Raw genomic sequence first — 16,382 nt, 5'->3', positions numbered from 1 at the left:
CCTCATTATGCTCAACTTTCACATGGTTTGACTTTATGATCTTCAACAGCTACATAAAGGTGGATGATTTCTTCTTGCTTTTGTGATTTAAGGCTTAATTTGCTTTCTTGTTCCTTTGATCTTATTCCATAGGAGTGTTCCTCACTCGATGTAACCTTTGCTTTGCTCATAAGATGTGCTGCATTGTTATATTTAACCCTCACGGCTGCCCCAAGAGAAGTCGGCCCGCCTTTAATGATGAAATAATGCTTGAAAAGGCACTCTGGAGAGGGTGTTTTTGGTGCTTTCACTTGGAGATGACTTGTCTTGCCTCGGAGAGTGCAATAGACCTCCTCCCCTGCCTTGGAGAATGTGAAATGCTGCGTTGAGGGAAAAATCATTGTAAATTGTGAGACTGCCTTAAAGCATGATGTCCATGGCGGCACAACCAAAGAGGTGTGCACACATACATAAGAGAAATGGTCCACGCAGGGAATACAAGATAGGTGCACTTAAGACAATGATAAGATGGGTGTTTCTACACTGATATAGTGCAACACTGCAATCACCTTTGCAAGGCTAATATAGCAAGTGTTCCCTTAACTCATGTGTCTTTCCTAATTGATCCACCTCTATGATGCCTAAATACCAGCACATGACATAAGCATGTTCGTCAAGGCAGGGAGATACCACTCACCAGGGGTCTGTTAGCAAAGCCATTAAACCAAGCACCATGAAGATGAAACTAAGAAGACTGGTCATGATCGTCCACCCAAGGGGAACTAGTATACATTTTTACAGTTCATCCCACATGGCTTAGAGGCCATAGATTGTACACATTTGGGCTTACAAATGGTGTGGTCCTTTGTCAACAAATTTGGGGTGCCCCTGGTGAAAGACGGGTAACAGAAGACAACTTTGTTTAGATTATTTGACAAGTGCCCGGAAAACATGTGCTGGAAGCATGGCTTTGTCATCCTTCATTGGCATAAGATTATGTCATCTATGATATTTCTTAAATAATATGTATAAACTATAAACTCTTTCTTCACAAACAATACTTCGATCTTATTGCATGGCCTCCTTTTGGGTAGTATCTGACAAGCAGTTTTGGGAAAATTATCACATCAAACTATATCTAGATAAGATCCTGAATTGAAAGCAACTGAAATTTGATGACCATCATTTGGACATTCCCAAAACTTATGGCTATCCTTAGAATACCAATGACAAATTGGTGGGTTCCTGTCTCTATGTCCTTGATCATTCATGTGCCTTCGTCCACGTCCAAGACTCTGTTTTGAGCATTGTTGATCCTTTATCTAAGATCGTTTTGTTGGTTCATAAGCCCCATCTCCTTACCCATTCATGAATCTAGCATCTACCTTTTGAGGGCCCTTGGAAAAATTCATTTTGGTGCCCAAACTGTCAAATCTTTCCAAATAGTCTACTAGAGCAAGTGTTCCCTTAACCCATGTGTCTGTCCTAATAGATCCACCTCTGTGATGCCTCAATACCAACACATGACATAAGCATGTTCGTCAAGGTAGGGAGAATACCACTCACCAGGGGGCAGTTAGCAAGGCAATTAAACCAAGCACCATGAAGATGAAACTAAGAGGATTGTTCATGATTGTCCACCCAAGGGGAACTATTATACACTTTTACAGTTCATCCCACATGGCTTGCAAGGCCATAGATTGTACACATTTGGGCTTACAAATGGTGTGGCCCTTTGTCAACAATTTTGGGGCACCCCTGGTGAAAGACGGGTAACAGAAGACAAAATTGTTTAGATTCTTTGACAAGTGCCCTAAAAACATGTGCTGGAAGCATGGCTTTGTCATCCTTCATTGGCATAAGATTATGTCATCTATGATATTTCTTAAATAATATGTATAAAATATAACTTCTTTCTTCACGAACAATACTTATATCATATTGCATGGCTTCCTTCTGAGTAGTATCTGACAAGCAGTTTTTGGAAAATTCAAAATTATCACATCAAACTATATCTAGATAAGATCCTGAATTGAAAGCAACTGAACATTGATGACCGTCATTAGGACATTCCCAAAACTTATGGCCATCATTAACACAATACCAATGACAAATTGGTGGGTTCCTGTCTCTCTGTCCTTGATCATTCATGTGCCTTCCTCCACGTCCAAGACTTTGTTTTGAGCATTGTTGATCCTTTATCTAAGATCGTTTGTTGGTTCATAATCCCCATCTTCTTACCCGTTCATGAATCTAGCATCTACTTTTTGAGGACCCTTAGGCAAATTCATTTTGGTGCCCACACTGTCAAATCTTTCCAAGTAGTCTACTCTGTACAACTGAGTCATTTGGCTTTTGTCCTATACTTTTGTTATTATTGAATAAAATTGCAATAATCTCAAGGCCATTATTTCTCTTTCACTGCCTTAATAACATCTCCCCATGTTGTAGGATGACTGATTCTTTGTTCTAATCTTCTATCATTCTAGCGGCATACATTTTACACCACATAGGCTTTCCCCATATGCTTCGAAACACCAAATTCTATTTTTTATAGATCAGTGAATGAAAGTTGTCAAAAAATTTTAGGGATCTTTGCACAGCCTTTTCCTACTAATCCTGAACAACATTTCTTTTCCTGAGGAAATAATCTCACTTCACCCTCACACACTTAGCAAAGAATGGGGACACTGGTACCAGGCCTGTCCTCGCTGAGAACTCTTCCTTCATCCCCAGAATTTTTAGAGAGGAGGATTGATCATTGGTGGCAGAAGTAGCTGGTAACCCAAAAGGACCTGATCGGAATTGATCCTGAGACATCTATGAGCTGTTGAAGTTTCTAAGTCTACTTAGTTTAGAAACCCTTCATGCACTTTTTCTTATTTTGTTATGAAACCAGCTCACAAAAAGATAGAAAAGAGAGATCCACGCCTTAGAATTCAGCCTCTTCGAGGGGGCAACCTCCTTTACATTACATAAATGAACAATTCTTGGATGATACAAATGACAAAACCTCCTTTCTATATATAGGAGTCTAAGGAGTCACAATATAATCCAGCCGACCTAACAATAATAATATAAAGCCACAAAAATAACAATAGAGGGATTCTATGGGGCACAGAAATAACAATATGGGGGTAATAGGGGCACAACAATATAAATAGGGGGTATAACTACAATAGTAATGGGGTAATCACTAGTATTATAGGGACCCAACATGCCCCTCTCCTTCAAAAAAGTGTTGTCCTCAACGCTTGAGCAGTTCTGGATACTTCTGCATAAAATTCTCATCCTCCCATGTGGAATCTTCAGCGGATAAGTTCTTCCACTTGATAAGATACTCTGAAATTGATCGATTTCGTAGCTGTCGAGTTCTTGTTTCTGTGATTGCTTCCGGTTCCAATATAATTTTTCCTTCCTCGTCAAGTTCTGGCAATATTGTTTGAATTGGGAGCTTGTCACCTATAACCTTCTTTAAACATGAAACATGGAAAACTGGGTGCAATCGAGAAGCTGCAGGAAGCTCCAATTTGTATGCCATAGTACCAATCTTTTCCAACACCTTGTACGGACCATAATACTTTGGTGATAATTTATTATCCTTCTTAGCTTGCTTTAGGGACATTTGCTTATATGGTTGTAGCCGTAGGAATACCCAATCACCTACATCAAAACTTCTTTCACTGCGATGTTGATCTGCCTGTTGTTTCATTCTATTTTGTGCCAACACGAGGTTATCCTTTAAGAGTTGGAGGACTTGTTGTTGATGTTCGATGTGATGTTCCACTGCCTGAACCTTAGAATTTTCTCTTAAATATGATGTGATGGATGGTGGTTGATACCCATAAAGTGCCATAAATGGGGTCATTTTTGTTGCTGTATGGAAGGAAGTGTTATACCACCATTCAGCCAGAGGCAACCATTTGACCCATTGTGTCTGTTTATCAGATACAAAGCAACGAAGATATCCTTCCAAACATTTGTTTACTATCTCAGTTTGCCCATCAGATTGAGGATGATAAGATGAGCTATGAGCTAACTGAGTACCAAGACAAGAAAATAATTCTGTCCAAAAATTTCCAGTGAAAATGGGATCTCTGTCACTTACAATAATCTTTGGGTTTCCATGTAGCTTTTGAACTGTTTCCATAAATGCAGTAGAAACTGTACTGGCTTTAAATGGATGTGATAATGCACAAAAGTGTGCATACTTGGTAAGTCTGTCAACTACCACCATGATGACACTCTTTCCCTCAGACTTGGGTAAACCTGTGATAAAATCCATTGAAACCTCCTCCCAACGTTGGCTTGGAATGGATAAAGGTTGTAATAGACCTGGTGTCTTAATTGTTTCAACTTTATTTTGCTGGCAAACCAAACATTCCGCCACAAACTTTTGAATATCTGATTTAAGGCCATCCCAAAAAAATTCCTTCTTAACCCTGTGGTAAGTTTTTAAAAATCCTGAGTGCCCTCCTAAGGGAGAAGTGTGCAATTCCATAAGAATCTTTTGTTTTAGCTGGGAATTCTTACAGAGGTATAAGCGATCTTTGTACCATAACGAATCATTTTTCCAGCTAAATGTATCAGAAGTACTGGAATCTTGTTGTAGCTTTTGAATAAGTGCCCACACTTCTTCGTCATTCTTCCATTCCTCCCTTGCTTCGTTTATCCAATCTGGTTGGATAATAGAAATGGCACACAACAATGCTTCCACATCCTCATCCTTTCTTGAGAGTGCATCTGCCACCACATTTTGCTTCCCTTTTTTGTAGATGATTTCAAAGTCATAACCCAACATCTTTGTGACCCACTTTTGTTGCTCTTCAGAGGATAATCTTTGTTCTAAAAAGTATTTAAGGCTATCATGATCCGTTTTTACCTTGAAGTGTCTTCCCATTAGGTAGGGTCGCCATTTCTTAAGTGCATGGAGTATTGCCAACATTTCCTTCTCATAAATAGCTTTGCTTAAAAACTTTCCCTTGATTGGACGACTTTCAAAAGCAATGGGTCTTTCATCTTGCATTAGAACAGCACCAATTCCATTTCCTGAAGCATCACATTCCACAATAAAGGTTTTTGTGAAGTCCGGTGTAGCTAAGACCGGTGCTTGGCACATTGCCTCTTTAAGATGTTCAAAGGCCTTTGTTGCTTCCGGAGTCCATGAAAATGAATCTTTCTTCAATAATGTTGTTAGAGGTGCTGCTATTCTCCCATAATTCTTAACAAACTTGCGATAATACCCTGTCAACCCAAGAAATCCTCGCAGATGCTTTATGGATGTGGGGATTTTCCATTCCTTAATGGCTTTAATTTTGCTAGGGTCTACCTTAACTCCTTCATGAGATACAATATGACCCAAATATTCCACCTCCTGGACTCCAAAGAAACATTTGGATCTTTTTGCATATAATTGTTTCTCCTCCAATAGTTGTAGCACCCTGTCAACATGTTCAACATGATCCTTCCAAGACTTGCTGTAGATTAGTATATCATCAAAAAATACTAACACAAATTTTCTAAGGAATGGTTTGAAAATTGAATTCATCAAACCTTGAAATGTTGAAGGTGCATTGGTAAGGCCAAAAGGCATGACCAAAAATTCATAATGACCCTCATGAGTTCTAAATGCTGTTTTCGGAATGTCTTCAATCTTCATTCTGATTTGATGATATCCCGAACGAAGATCCAACTTGGTGAAGTAAATTGATCCATGCAATTCATCCAGTAATTCATCAATAACAGGAATGGGGAACTTATCTTTAATAGTGAGCTTGTTGAGCTCCCTATAATCTGGACACATGCGCCATGATCCATCCTTCTTGTGCACCAATACTACTGGAGCTGAGAAAGAACTTTGACTCGGTTGAATTATACCAGCCTCTAGCATTTCTGCAACCATACGTTCAATTTCACTTTTTTGGACATATGGATATCTGTACGGCCTGATGTTTGGAGGAACACTTCCTGGAATCAGATGAATAGCATGATCATGATCACGCATAGGTGGGAGACCTTTGGGAGTCTCAAATACCTTGGAATGATTGTCCAGGACTTTTTGGAGATCTGGAGAAATAGATGATTCCAATGTGGAAACATCTAGCGAACATAATTGTGCAATTACACCTCTTTGCTCCTTTTTTAGAAGCTTTGTCATGCCATTAGAGCTGATTATCTTTCCTGGTTTCCCTGCAATACCCCTTAATTCAACTTCCTTTCCTTCCACAGAAAATTTCATGAAAAGTTCTTGAAAATTAAAAGCTATTGTACCCAAGGATTGTAGCCATTGGACTCCTAGTACAACATCAGCACCTCCCATTGGAATGGAAAGCATTGGGCTAGTCAATACATATTCTCCCATGGATAGCTTGATATTATGGCACTTTCCAGAACAATTTATTGTTCCTCCATTTGCAATCATCACTTGACACTCTGGTGCTGGATATAGGAAGCAATTCAATTCTTTTGCTACCCTACAATGAATAAAATTGTGGGTGCTTCCTGAATCAATCAACACTATTACCTTTTTCTTCTTGATTTGTCCTTCTATCTTGATGGTTTGAGGAGTGGTAATTCCCGCCAATGCATTACAAGATATGGTCGGATTTATTTGTTCTTCATCTAGGCTTTGTTCCTGGAATATATCCTCTTCTTTTGACCTTTCTTGCTCCTTTTCTTCTTCCTCTTCACAATCTATGTAGAATAATTTCTTCTCAGCACACTTATGACCTTTTGTGTATTTGCTATCACAATTGTAACAAAGCCCTTTTGCTCTTTTTTCTTCCAATTGTTGTGGTGTCAACCTTGTAGGTTGTGGAAGACTATGGGCAACAACACTTCCGTCTTTATAGTTGTGAACGGTATGCTTCCTAGTTGCCATAATTTTGCTTTCCATTTTTCTTGCTAACCTGAATGCCTTCTCTAATGAATCAGGTTCCCAAAGGCGCACATCATGTTGGATATTATCCTTTAAAGACCCTATGAACACATCAATCCTATGCTCCTCTGGAATATCTTTTACCCTTATGTTCAATTTTTGGAACTCCTCAATGTGCTCCATTATTGAACCCTTTTGTTTGAGACTTATCAATTGGCTAAAAAAAGTGTTGCTTTTTGTATCCTCATAATGTGCTATCAATTCTTCCGTAAAAATTGCCCAAGTGATAAATTGTTTACGAGAACAAAGCCATTGATACCATACAAACTGATTTGGTTCCAAATATAAAGTTGCCATACGTACCTTTTGTGTGTTTTGCACATTATTGAGATCGAAGAATTGCTCCATCTGTAATATCCATGTGGCGGGATCCTTGCCATCAAACTTCCTCATATCGATTTTTGGAACATGGTGAGTCTTCGATCCAACATTAGAGTCTATGGAATCATGATTAACATTTCTTTTGTTCTCATCATGAGTTTCCTTTAGTACCTTTCACCATTAGTGACCATTTCTTGTAGCAACTTATTCATATTTATCTTCAATTCGTCCATGTCTGTCTTCAAATCTATCTTCAAGTCATCCATCTTAGCTTCCACACCTTTCTTTAAACCATCCATCTTAGCTTCCACATCTTTCTTTAGACCATCCATCTTAGATTCTGTTCCCTTTTGTGCAAGGGACATTTGTTGCACTTGTTCTTGTAATTTTGATATATCATGTAGCATTTCTTCCTCTTCTTCATGAGTCATGCTAGAGCTTTCAGGTCCCTTACTAGGTGTTTGCATTTTCTTTCCTCGGGGCATCAGTTACCGATAATAATGCTTTACTATGCCCTTTGAATTCCTTCAAACCAAGCTTATGCAAAAATAAAAAAAAAAACTACACACCTTTTTTCACTTTGTAGAAGCCTGATATTGAATCTGATGTATCTCTGTAATTTCGAATCATCCAATTCTAAAATTGCTACCTGTAGTAGCCTTCTGCGTCCTCTTTCCAATGCCACAAGTCTGAGCCAAATTGGATTCTCCAAGGAAGAGTTATGTGAAATCTCCCACAGTGACTTGCTTTTAGACTGGTTCAGTAGAGCGAACTTGTACGACGTGCCACGAGTCACTGTTTCAACTTTGAATCTGAAACACATATACAAGAAACTACAGTCCGTCCTCTTTCTGTACCTTTTTACGAAATTTCAATCCGATCCTCAGAGAGAAAGTTATGACGATTTTCCCCAGGTCACCTGTTTTGAATGTAATTCAGGAGTCTGCAAAAAGACCAACTTCCTCAGATCATATCTCCGAAAATATCGCGCGAAAAGCTCTGAAATTCGGACCCAAGGTTCAGCGCCAATTCTTCTCAAATGGGTTTTTTTTGTGACTTCTGAAACGTCACAGAAAAAAGTTATAGCGAAAATGCCACGATGACCTGTTTGGAGCAGCGAAACCCTAGAATCCAAAGCTCTGATACCAAATGTTATGAAACCAGCTCACAAAAAGATAGAAAAGAGAGATCCACGCCTTAGAATTCAGCCTCTTCGAGGGGGCAACCTCCTTTACATTACATAAATGAACAATTCTTGGATGATACAAATGACAAAACCTCCTTTCTATATATAGGAGTCTAAGGAGTCACAATATAATCCAGCCGACCTAACAATAATAATATAAAGCCACAAAAATAACAATAGAGGGATTCTATGGGGCACAGAAATAACAATATGGGGGTAATAGGGGCACAACAATATAAATAGGGGGTATAACTACAATAGTAATGGGGTAATCACTAGTATTATAGGGATCCAACATATTTATTCCTACTTACTTGTTATTTTTCTTTAACAAGTTATTTACAAAGTAAATATTGAAAATAAACACTAGTGCATTCTCAACATATTATAGATCAACAACTAAAATAAAGAAGAACAAATACACCACATGACACCATTATTTTTGGACCAATGTCCCCGGAAAAACCCAATGCGGGAAAACCGATGCTGATATCTGAGGGTTTTCTTATTAAGTAATATCAGAGTGCAATCAGGGTGCCGAAACTGGCCTACCCAATAGAGAATTTCCTTAGCAGCTATACCTCACAATTTGAGAGAAATCACCTCGTTGAAACCCTGAAAAATCCTTCCGGCAGCTCCTCAGCACAAAACTGCTCTGCAACCCCAGCGTTTGCCTAATCTGGACTGCGTCAGCCCCTCTCTATCTCACGCTGACCCTGCGTCAGCCCCAGGAGGCCTTGCGTCAGACACGCTGGCCTCTCTGGTGCTTTGCGCAACACTTGGCTACCTATGCGTGGCCCTGCGTGAGCCCTTGCTGGCTCTGCGTCACTCTCCTTGGCTGCTGCGCTGCTCTCCCAACACAATCTCTGCCTTCTTTGTTTCTCTGTACTCAATGCCCCTCAGCTGCTCTGCCGATCACTGATTCTATCTCTCTTAGCAAACCCTGCTCTAGAGAATAGAATGACTGATCACTATGGTGTGTTCTCCAAGTGACCTTCAAGCCTCCTCTTATACTTTTCCTGTTGACATCTCAACAGCCAAGATTAAGTCCCTAATCAACGACTAAGATTAGATTTGGCTTGATCCATTTCTTTTGGACCATTCTAACACAGATTCATATTAATATTTTATTTTCCCTAAGTTTAGACTTAGGGACTCCATTAGAAATATTAATTATTTTAATATCTCCTGATCTGTTTAGAATCTGCCCAAACCCTTTATGGGTATTGGAGATCTCATGTGCCCCAACCTCTCCACCAAATTTCGTGGCTAGAGCACATCCGATGCTACCGCAAATCAACACTCCCTCTTAGCGAGGATTGTGCTCGAGCAATACTCCTCACTGAGTATTACTCTGATCATCCAGCATTGGTACCTGCGCTGATGCTAGGCCTTTCTGCCCAACATCTTTTGCACTGCTGCCCATGGTTCTACCACTTCCACTGCTACATCTGTACGTCAGCTACCTCTGCATCCATGCTGCTGCTGGTCCTTTCTCCCAGCACTGCATCCGCACTGCACCTCCTCTCATCATGTTGCATCGTGCTGCCCTCTGCTGCATTGCAACTCAGTTACTGAGAAGTAAGTAACTGATCTCCCAACTGACCTCCCTGTGGTGCTAGAGACACCCACTGATGCTGAAGCTCTCTCTGCTGCTGACAAGTGCTCCTTCTCTGACCTCTGCGTTGCTGCAATAACTCCCTGCATCTCACACCGTTGCACACCTCTCTGTGCCTTCCTGCACTGGTGCAACACTCCTGTGCCTCTTGCACTGCTGCAACCTACTAGCTCTGTGCTGTCTCGGGACTCCTACACTGTAGCTCTCTCTGCCGCTCCATCCGCATCCGTCTCTACCCACTCAGCCAGTCCTGCTACTCCTCGTCGGGGCTCTCGTAGCAAGGTCTAATCCAAGAGGCTGGGTACCTCAAGGATCCTGCCCCTCATCGCCTGTAGTCCGCCTGACTACAGCTCGATGTCTCCCCACTTCCGCTCAAGTGGTGCGTGTGCACTCATGGCACAATCATCGTCTATCAAAACTTCCTTCTCTGCTCGTGCTGGTGCTGCCTTAGTCTCGGAAGACTCTCCCTTACTCTTCTTCCTTGGGCACTGGGTCGCATAATGACCCATCTCCCCACAGTGGAAGCACTTGATCTTGGAGAGATCTTTCTTCTTCCGCTTCTCCTGCTTTCCCTTAGATGCTAGGGCCACATCTTCCTCCTCCTGCTGAACTTTGATCCCTTTGCTGCTATTTCCTGTCTTCGACTGCCGTCTAATCTCTTCCTGGCGAAGAGTTGCCCACATCTTGTCCCAAGGTAGGAGAGTCCCTCTGCCCAGGATACTCTGGACAAACACTTCCCAATCTTCTGAGACAACATTCAGGGTTGTCCTCACCATAAGCTCCTGATTCGGTGTCACTCCTATAGTAGTCAACTGGTCTCGGATCTCATTCAGTCCTCCGAGGAAGGTGTCAATCGATTGACCCTTCTTCATCTGATACAAACTCATCTGGTTCTCGAGTAACATTTTTCTTTGCATAGAAGTATGCTGGTATAGGTTCTTGAGAGCCTCCCACATCTCAACTGCTGTTTCCTTCTCGGCTATATGTGGTACCACATGATCCTTGACCCTGTCAAGGATAATGCACTTGGCCCTCGCCATCGCCTCTTCGTACTTGTCGTTATCATTTGGGTCGACTGGGATATCTATAACCTTTAAGGCGAAGTTCTTGACATGATTCTTGTCAAGCACTTACAAGATTCTAGCCTTCTAGACTGGGAAGTTCGATGCTCTGTCCAGTCTATCTTGGTCTCTTACCCCGTGTAGTGCCATGACGCTCCTCTACTTCCCTCCTGTCAAGCACTGATAAGATTTTGGCCTTCCAGACTGCGAAGTTCGATGCTCCGTCTAGTCTATCCTAGTCTCTTACCTTGTGTAGTGCCATGACGCTCCTCTACTTCCCTCCTGGAAGTTCTCTGTTCGACTCCTCTGAGTCTCTACTTCCTGTCTGGAAGTTTTCTTCTAGACTCCCTCTGAGTCCTAATTTCCCTCCTGGAAATCCTTCCGCCGCTTGTCGAGATGCCCCCTACTCTGATCGTCTTTTGCAACTACACTGCTGATCCAGGTTCCTCGGCTAGAAACCCTCGGTAACAACTCCTCTGGCTCTGCTTTGTCATGTACTGTTCTGACTATAGTACCTCACCAGCTCCACTCTGCAATATTTCTGTAGCCTTCTAGACTCCAGCAACTGCCTCTCTGTGAACTGCGTGAGCCCCTCTCTGCCTCACGATGGGTCTGCGTCACCCCAGATGGGTCTGCGTCAGCCCTCTGGCCCTCTGCGTCAACAACGCTGGCCTCTCTGAGGCTCTGCGCAACTCCCGGCTTCTTCTGCGTGGCTTTGGCTGGCTCTGCATCACACTTCTTGGCCTCTGCGCTGCTAGAAACAACTTCTGTCACCTTGGGACAACTGTTTTCTGTTGCTATTGCTCCGCTCGGCTGATGTCTTTTAGTCCTCCTGTGATCTGCAATCACCCTTTGATACCATGTTGAAGTTTCTAAGTTTACTTAGCTTAGAAATCCGTTATGCACTTTTTCTGATTTATTCCTACCTACTTGTTATTTTTTCTTTAACAAGTTATTTACAAAATAAATACTGAAAATAAACACCAGTGCATTCTCAACATATTACAGATCAGCAACTAAAAGAAACAAGAACAAACACACCACATGACACCATTATTTGTGGACCAATGTCCTCTGAAAAACCCAATGCGGGAAAACTGGTACAACTATCTGAGGGTTTTCTTATTAGCAATATTAGAGTACAATCTGGGTGCTGAAACTGGCCTACCCAATAGAGAATTTCCTTAGCAGCTATACCTCACAGTCTGAGAGAAATCTCCTGGCTGAAACCCCGGAAAATCCTTCTGATAGGTCCTTAGCACAAAACTGCTCTGCAAACCCAGCGTCTGCCCAATCTGGACTGCGTCAGCCCCTTTCTGTTTCACGCTGGCCCTATGTCAACCTTTCTTGGCCTGCATCAGCCTCAGGAGGCCTTGCGTTAGCTTTCTGGGCCTCTGCGTTAGATACACTGGCCTCTTTGGTGCTCTGCGCAACACTTGGCTGCCTCTGTGTGGCCCTGCGTGAGCCCTTGCTGGCTTTGTGTCACTCTCCTTGGCTACTGTGCTGCTCTCCCAGCACAATCTCTGCCTTCTCTGTTTCTCTGTACTTAATGCTCCTCAGCTGCCCTCCCGATCACTGATGCTATCTCTCTCAGCAAACCCCACTCTAGAGAATAGAATGACAAATCACTCTGGTGTGTTCTCCAAGTGACTCTCAAGCCTCCTCTTAATACTTTTCTTGTTGACATCTCAACGGCCGAGATTAAGTCCCTAATCAACGACTAAGATTAGATCTGGCTTGATCCATGTCTTTCGGACCATTCTAACACAGATTCATATTAATACACATTAATATTTTATTTTCCCTAAGTTTAGACTTTAGGGACTCCATTAAAAATATTAATTATTTTAATTTCTCCTGATCTTTTTAGAATTTGCCCAAACCCTTTCTGGGTATTGGAGATCTCATGTGCCCCAACCTCTCCACCAAATTTCGTGGCTAGAGCACATCCGATGCTACCCCAAATCAACATGGGCATTGCACAAGAACATCTACTGATCAAGCTAACCCTTGGGGCTATTAACCCAAACGATTTGTTTCATAAACCACTTCTTCAATAAATATACACTATGTAATATGTTGACACAGATTCTGAAGAATTTATTTGAACCATTTAAATATGTAGTTTTGCTCAGCGTTCCTATTAACCCCTAAAATTAGCTTCCCTCAAAAAATACACGTCTGAACATTATCTGAAGTTCGAACATACCTAGTCATTATATTCCAAAACAACTTTGTATTATCCATAGCTGTTCATTATCATCCATCCACCTAAAATTAAAATGCTAAAATATTTTCTGCTTGCTGAAAGGCAAATCTCTAAGAATATCTAAAATGCACATCTATTGTTTATGCTAACCCCTTCCAGTAAAAGATTATTATGCTTCAGATATCATTTTGTTCTTACAATAGATACAAGGTATGTGCGTTGCGATTCATGTTAATGGTCAGCTTGCTTTTGATGCACCTAACTCTCTTGCTTCATTTTATCAAATGGAAAAGTTATCTTTGATAGAGCTTAAAGGGCTTGTGTTGGATGGAAATTCAAGAGAAAGAACATTTGCCAATTTCTTGGGAATGTTAGACACTGTTGTGTGTGTGTGTGTGGGAGTGAGAAAATGACACATAATCCCATCTGCTATTTTTGAATTCCATCTTTTGGTGTTTCAAGAACTTTTCTTGCAGGTCTCTGTTTGTTAGGAATTCAACTGTCACTTCATTGCTCTTGTTTGGGTAAATTCACCTCCGATATTCTTTGAGACATGGCAATTTGAGGAATATGCGAATGGTCCAAGGCAATTTTTTTTTTCCCAAACACGTTTTGTTTGTCTTTTAAACGTATTTAGAATTTTAATATGCCTTCTGTAATATTTATCTGGATATAAATGGATGCAATATGACCTCTTCCTCAATTCTTATCTTGTTAGACGTTGTCTTGGTGTTCTACATTGTGACTCTGGGAAGACAGTAAAGCAATTATCTAATGTCTTGACATAAAGCTCCATTATTTTTTTGGTTTCAAGAATTCCACATACTTGGTAATGCTTGTTTTCTTTTCTTACTGATATGTTTATCTGTTTGTCAATCTAATGTGGTGACTTTAATATAATAAAGAGACAAGCAATCTCATTCCTTAGAAATACCCTACCAGACTCTAACTTTATTTAGATTACAGTGAATTGATTGAAACATTGTTGGGCTGACAGAAAATATTGCACCTAATACTGTATGCTTAACAATAAAGTCCCATATAATTGTAAATATATAAAAGATGGAAAACAAACAAGCCTAAGAATCCTGATATATAACATGTTTTCTGTTTGTAATAAATGGTCATGATAGTTGTATATGATGATAAAAGATAATGTTTGTTATGTCTTGAAGCATGCTACTGAAAGGAGGTCATTATCATTTAGCATCTTTTAATACGCAATGCGTGCTCTATTTTCATTGTACTTCTTTGGGCTTCTGAGAATTCAATTTCTGCTTGGTGTGTCTACTTTGTCATTTGCTGAAATCAAACAAATTGTCTGATTTTATATTTTTGAATTCTTTCTCAGCATCTTTTCCCCAGTGGCTTGCCCATTTTAGTCATGGTAAAAGACTGGTCAAATTGATTGATTTCATTGCAGTGGTGGACAATTTTCTGTTAGAGCTCTGTTTATAACTGCCAGAATATTTGTTTTTCTGATAAATGCAGCATTATTTTGAAGATTGGTAAATGTGATCCTTCTCATCGCTGCAGTGGACAATTTTTCCTGGAAGCTCACAACTTCCAAATCCTGGAAATTTTCTTGAACAAGCCTTTGTCTTCATGTCTGATAAATGCAGCAATTTGCTATTATCCATCTTCTTCATGGGTCCTGCGAGGACTAACCTCACCAGAAAGTTTGGACCATGGCAGCAGGGGGCAAGCCTTTTGTACAATACCCTTGGCTACCATCTGATTTGACAACTTTTGTGTGTGTGCACTCTAAAAAGAAGCACAGTTTTTCAATCCAGAAGGCTACTTATATGTTACATGACAAATGCCTCTCGCTTGTGGGTCAGTTCAACAATGTGTTTAGTAGAGGGCATTTTGTCTCAGCTTCTAAAAGTTTCCTTTGCCCAATATCTAAGTCTATCACAGATTATCTGTCAGGAAATTTAGGATCAAATATTGGTTCTGAGGACAACAGATATACTGATGACTTCAATGGCCTTATATTCAATACTAGTGGCATTGATTTTTGGGAAGATAAATTGTTTCTATATGTGTCAGAACAGGACGATGCGACCCAATTCTCGGTCAGTAATGGATGCTGTAATGTGGATCTGAAGGCAGCTAGTAGTTTAACATATAGCTCTTCTGAATTTCAAGTTCCTAAATCCATTGCACGTCTTTTATTTGATCCTTATTCTACAGATAATGTCGAAAGTTTATTTTGGAGTGGCATTTCAAGTAACAAGTCTTGTTTGCGTCTCCAAGCTGGCAAAGGATATGGCTGTGGGGAAAGAATAAAATGGCCTGGGGGTCTTGATAGAGCATTACATTCTGATTTGAAAAGTCCACACAAGTGCATAGAAAAGCTGCACAGGTTTGGAAAGCTGTTGGCTGGTCAGATTTATCGAATAAGTAGAAGCATAGGAGATTTTCAAGGGATAAGCTCTGCATTCCATGGTAATGCAGTGGCTTTGGATATCATATCAGAAAACTATCAGCAAAGAACGGTAAACAACATACCAAATATACTCATGAAGGGCGATTCAATAGTAGAGTTGACACCAGATAAAATTTCCAAACTTCTCAACTTAGGAACAGACAAAGACTGCAGAGATTTTGCAGATTCAATGAATAACCTACCTAGAAACACAGACAAAAGGGGAACTGCTGCTGTTCTCCGGCAGTCAACTCTGTTAACCCCAGCCAGGTTTCATCAGTCTATGAAGTACATCTTAAATTCGAATAGATCATTGGAGGAGTCTGTACTACCTATTTCTTCTACTCTGGGAAAAGAGTCTGACAAATGTAAATCTGATGATAGATCCATGAAGCAGTTGGCAGGCCCTCTTGGCAGTGAGGAGTCTTTGAGAATAGACACTCGTTTACAACAGACAAGCTCCATGAGTCCATTTCCAAAAATGGGAAATAATGCTCTGGCAGGTGCATTGGCTGGAGTGTTTGTAAGCCTTTGGTTGCATCCAATAGATACTGTGAAGACCATAATTCAATCTCGTACTGTTGGTCATCGGTTGCTCTTTCATAATTTGGGCTCTATTATGTCAGAGAGAGGTATGCTC

At 40.7% G+C, this 16,382-nt stretch overlaps 1 protein-coding gene across 4 annotated transcripts in view; it reads left to right on the top strand.

Annotated features, from left to right (window-relative positions):
• The window catches only part of LOC149148015 (mitochondrial aspartate-glutamate transporter AGC1-like), a 118,517-nt gene that overhangs the window by 4,165 nt on the left and 97,970 nt on the right, over positions 1-16,382 (top strand). For 2 of the 4 annotated variants that reach the window (XM_089446011.1, XM_089446009.1), the window contains exon 2: positions 14,803-16,374. In XM_089446011.1, coding sequence (XP_089302137.1) covers positions 15,000-16,374 — 1,375 coding nt within the window. In that variant the 5' untranslated portion in view covers positions 14,803-14,999. The remainder of the gene's footprint in view (positions 1-14,802; positions 16,375-16,382) is intronic. The other 2 variants (XM_089446012.1, XM_089446010.1) reach the window with 2 other exon arrangements.

This window comes from Pinus tabuliformis, chromosome 9, assembly GCF_031772625.1.
Source record: "Pinus tabuliformis cultivar Carrire ecotype Pingquan chromosome 9, CPIR1, whole genome shotgun sequence".
NCBI lineage: Eukaryota > Viridiplantae > Streptophyta > Pinopsida > Pinales > Pinaceae > Pinus > Pinus tabuliformis.
Note: the sequence above shows the minus strand (reverse complement) of the source record. Positions and strands in the feature narration are given on the sequence as shown.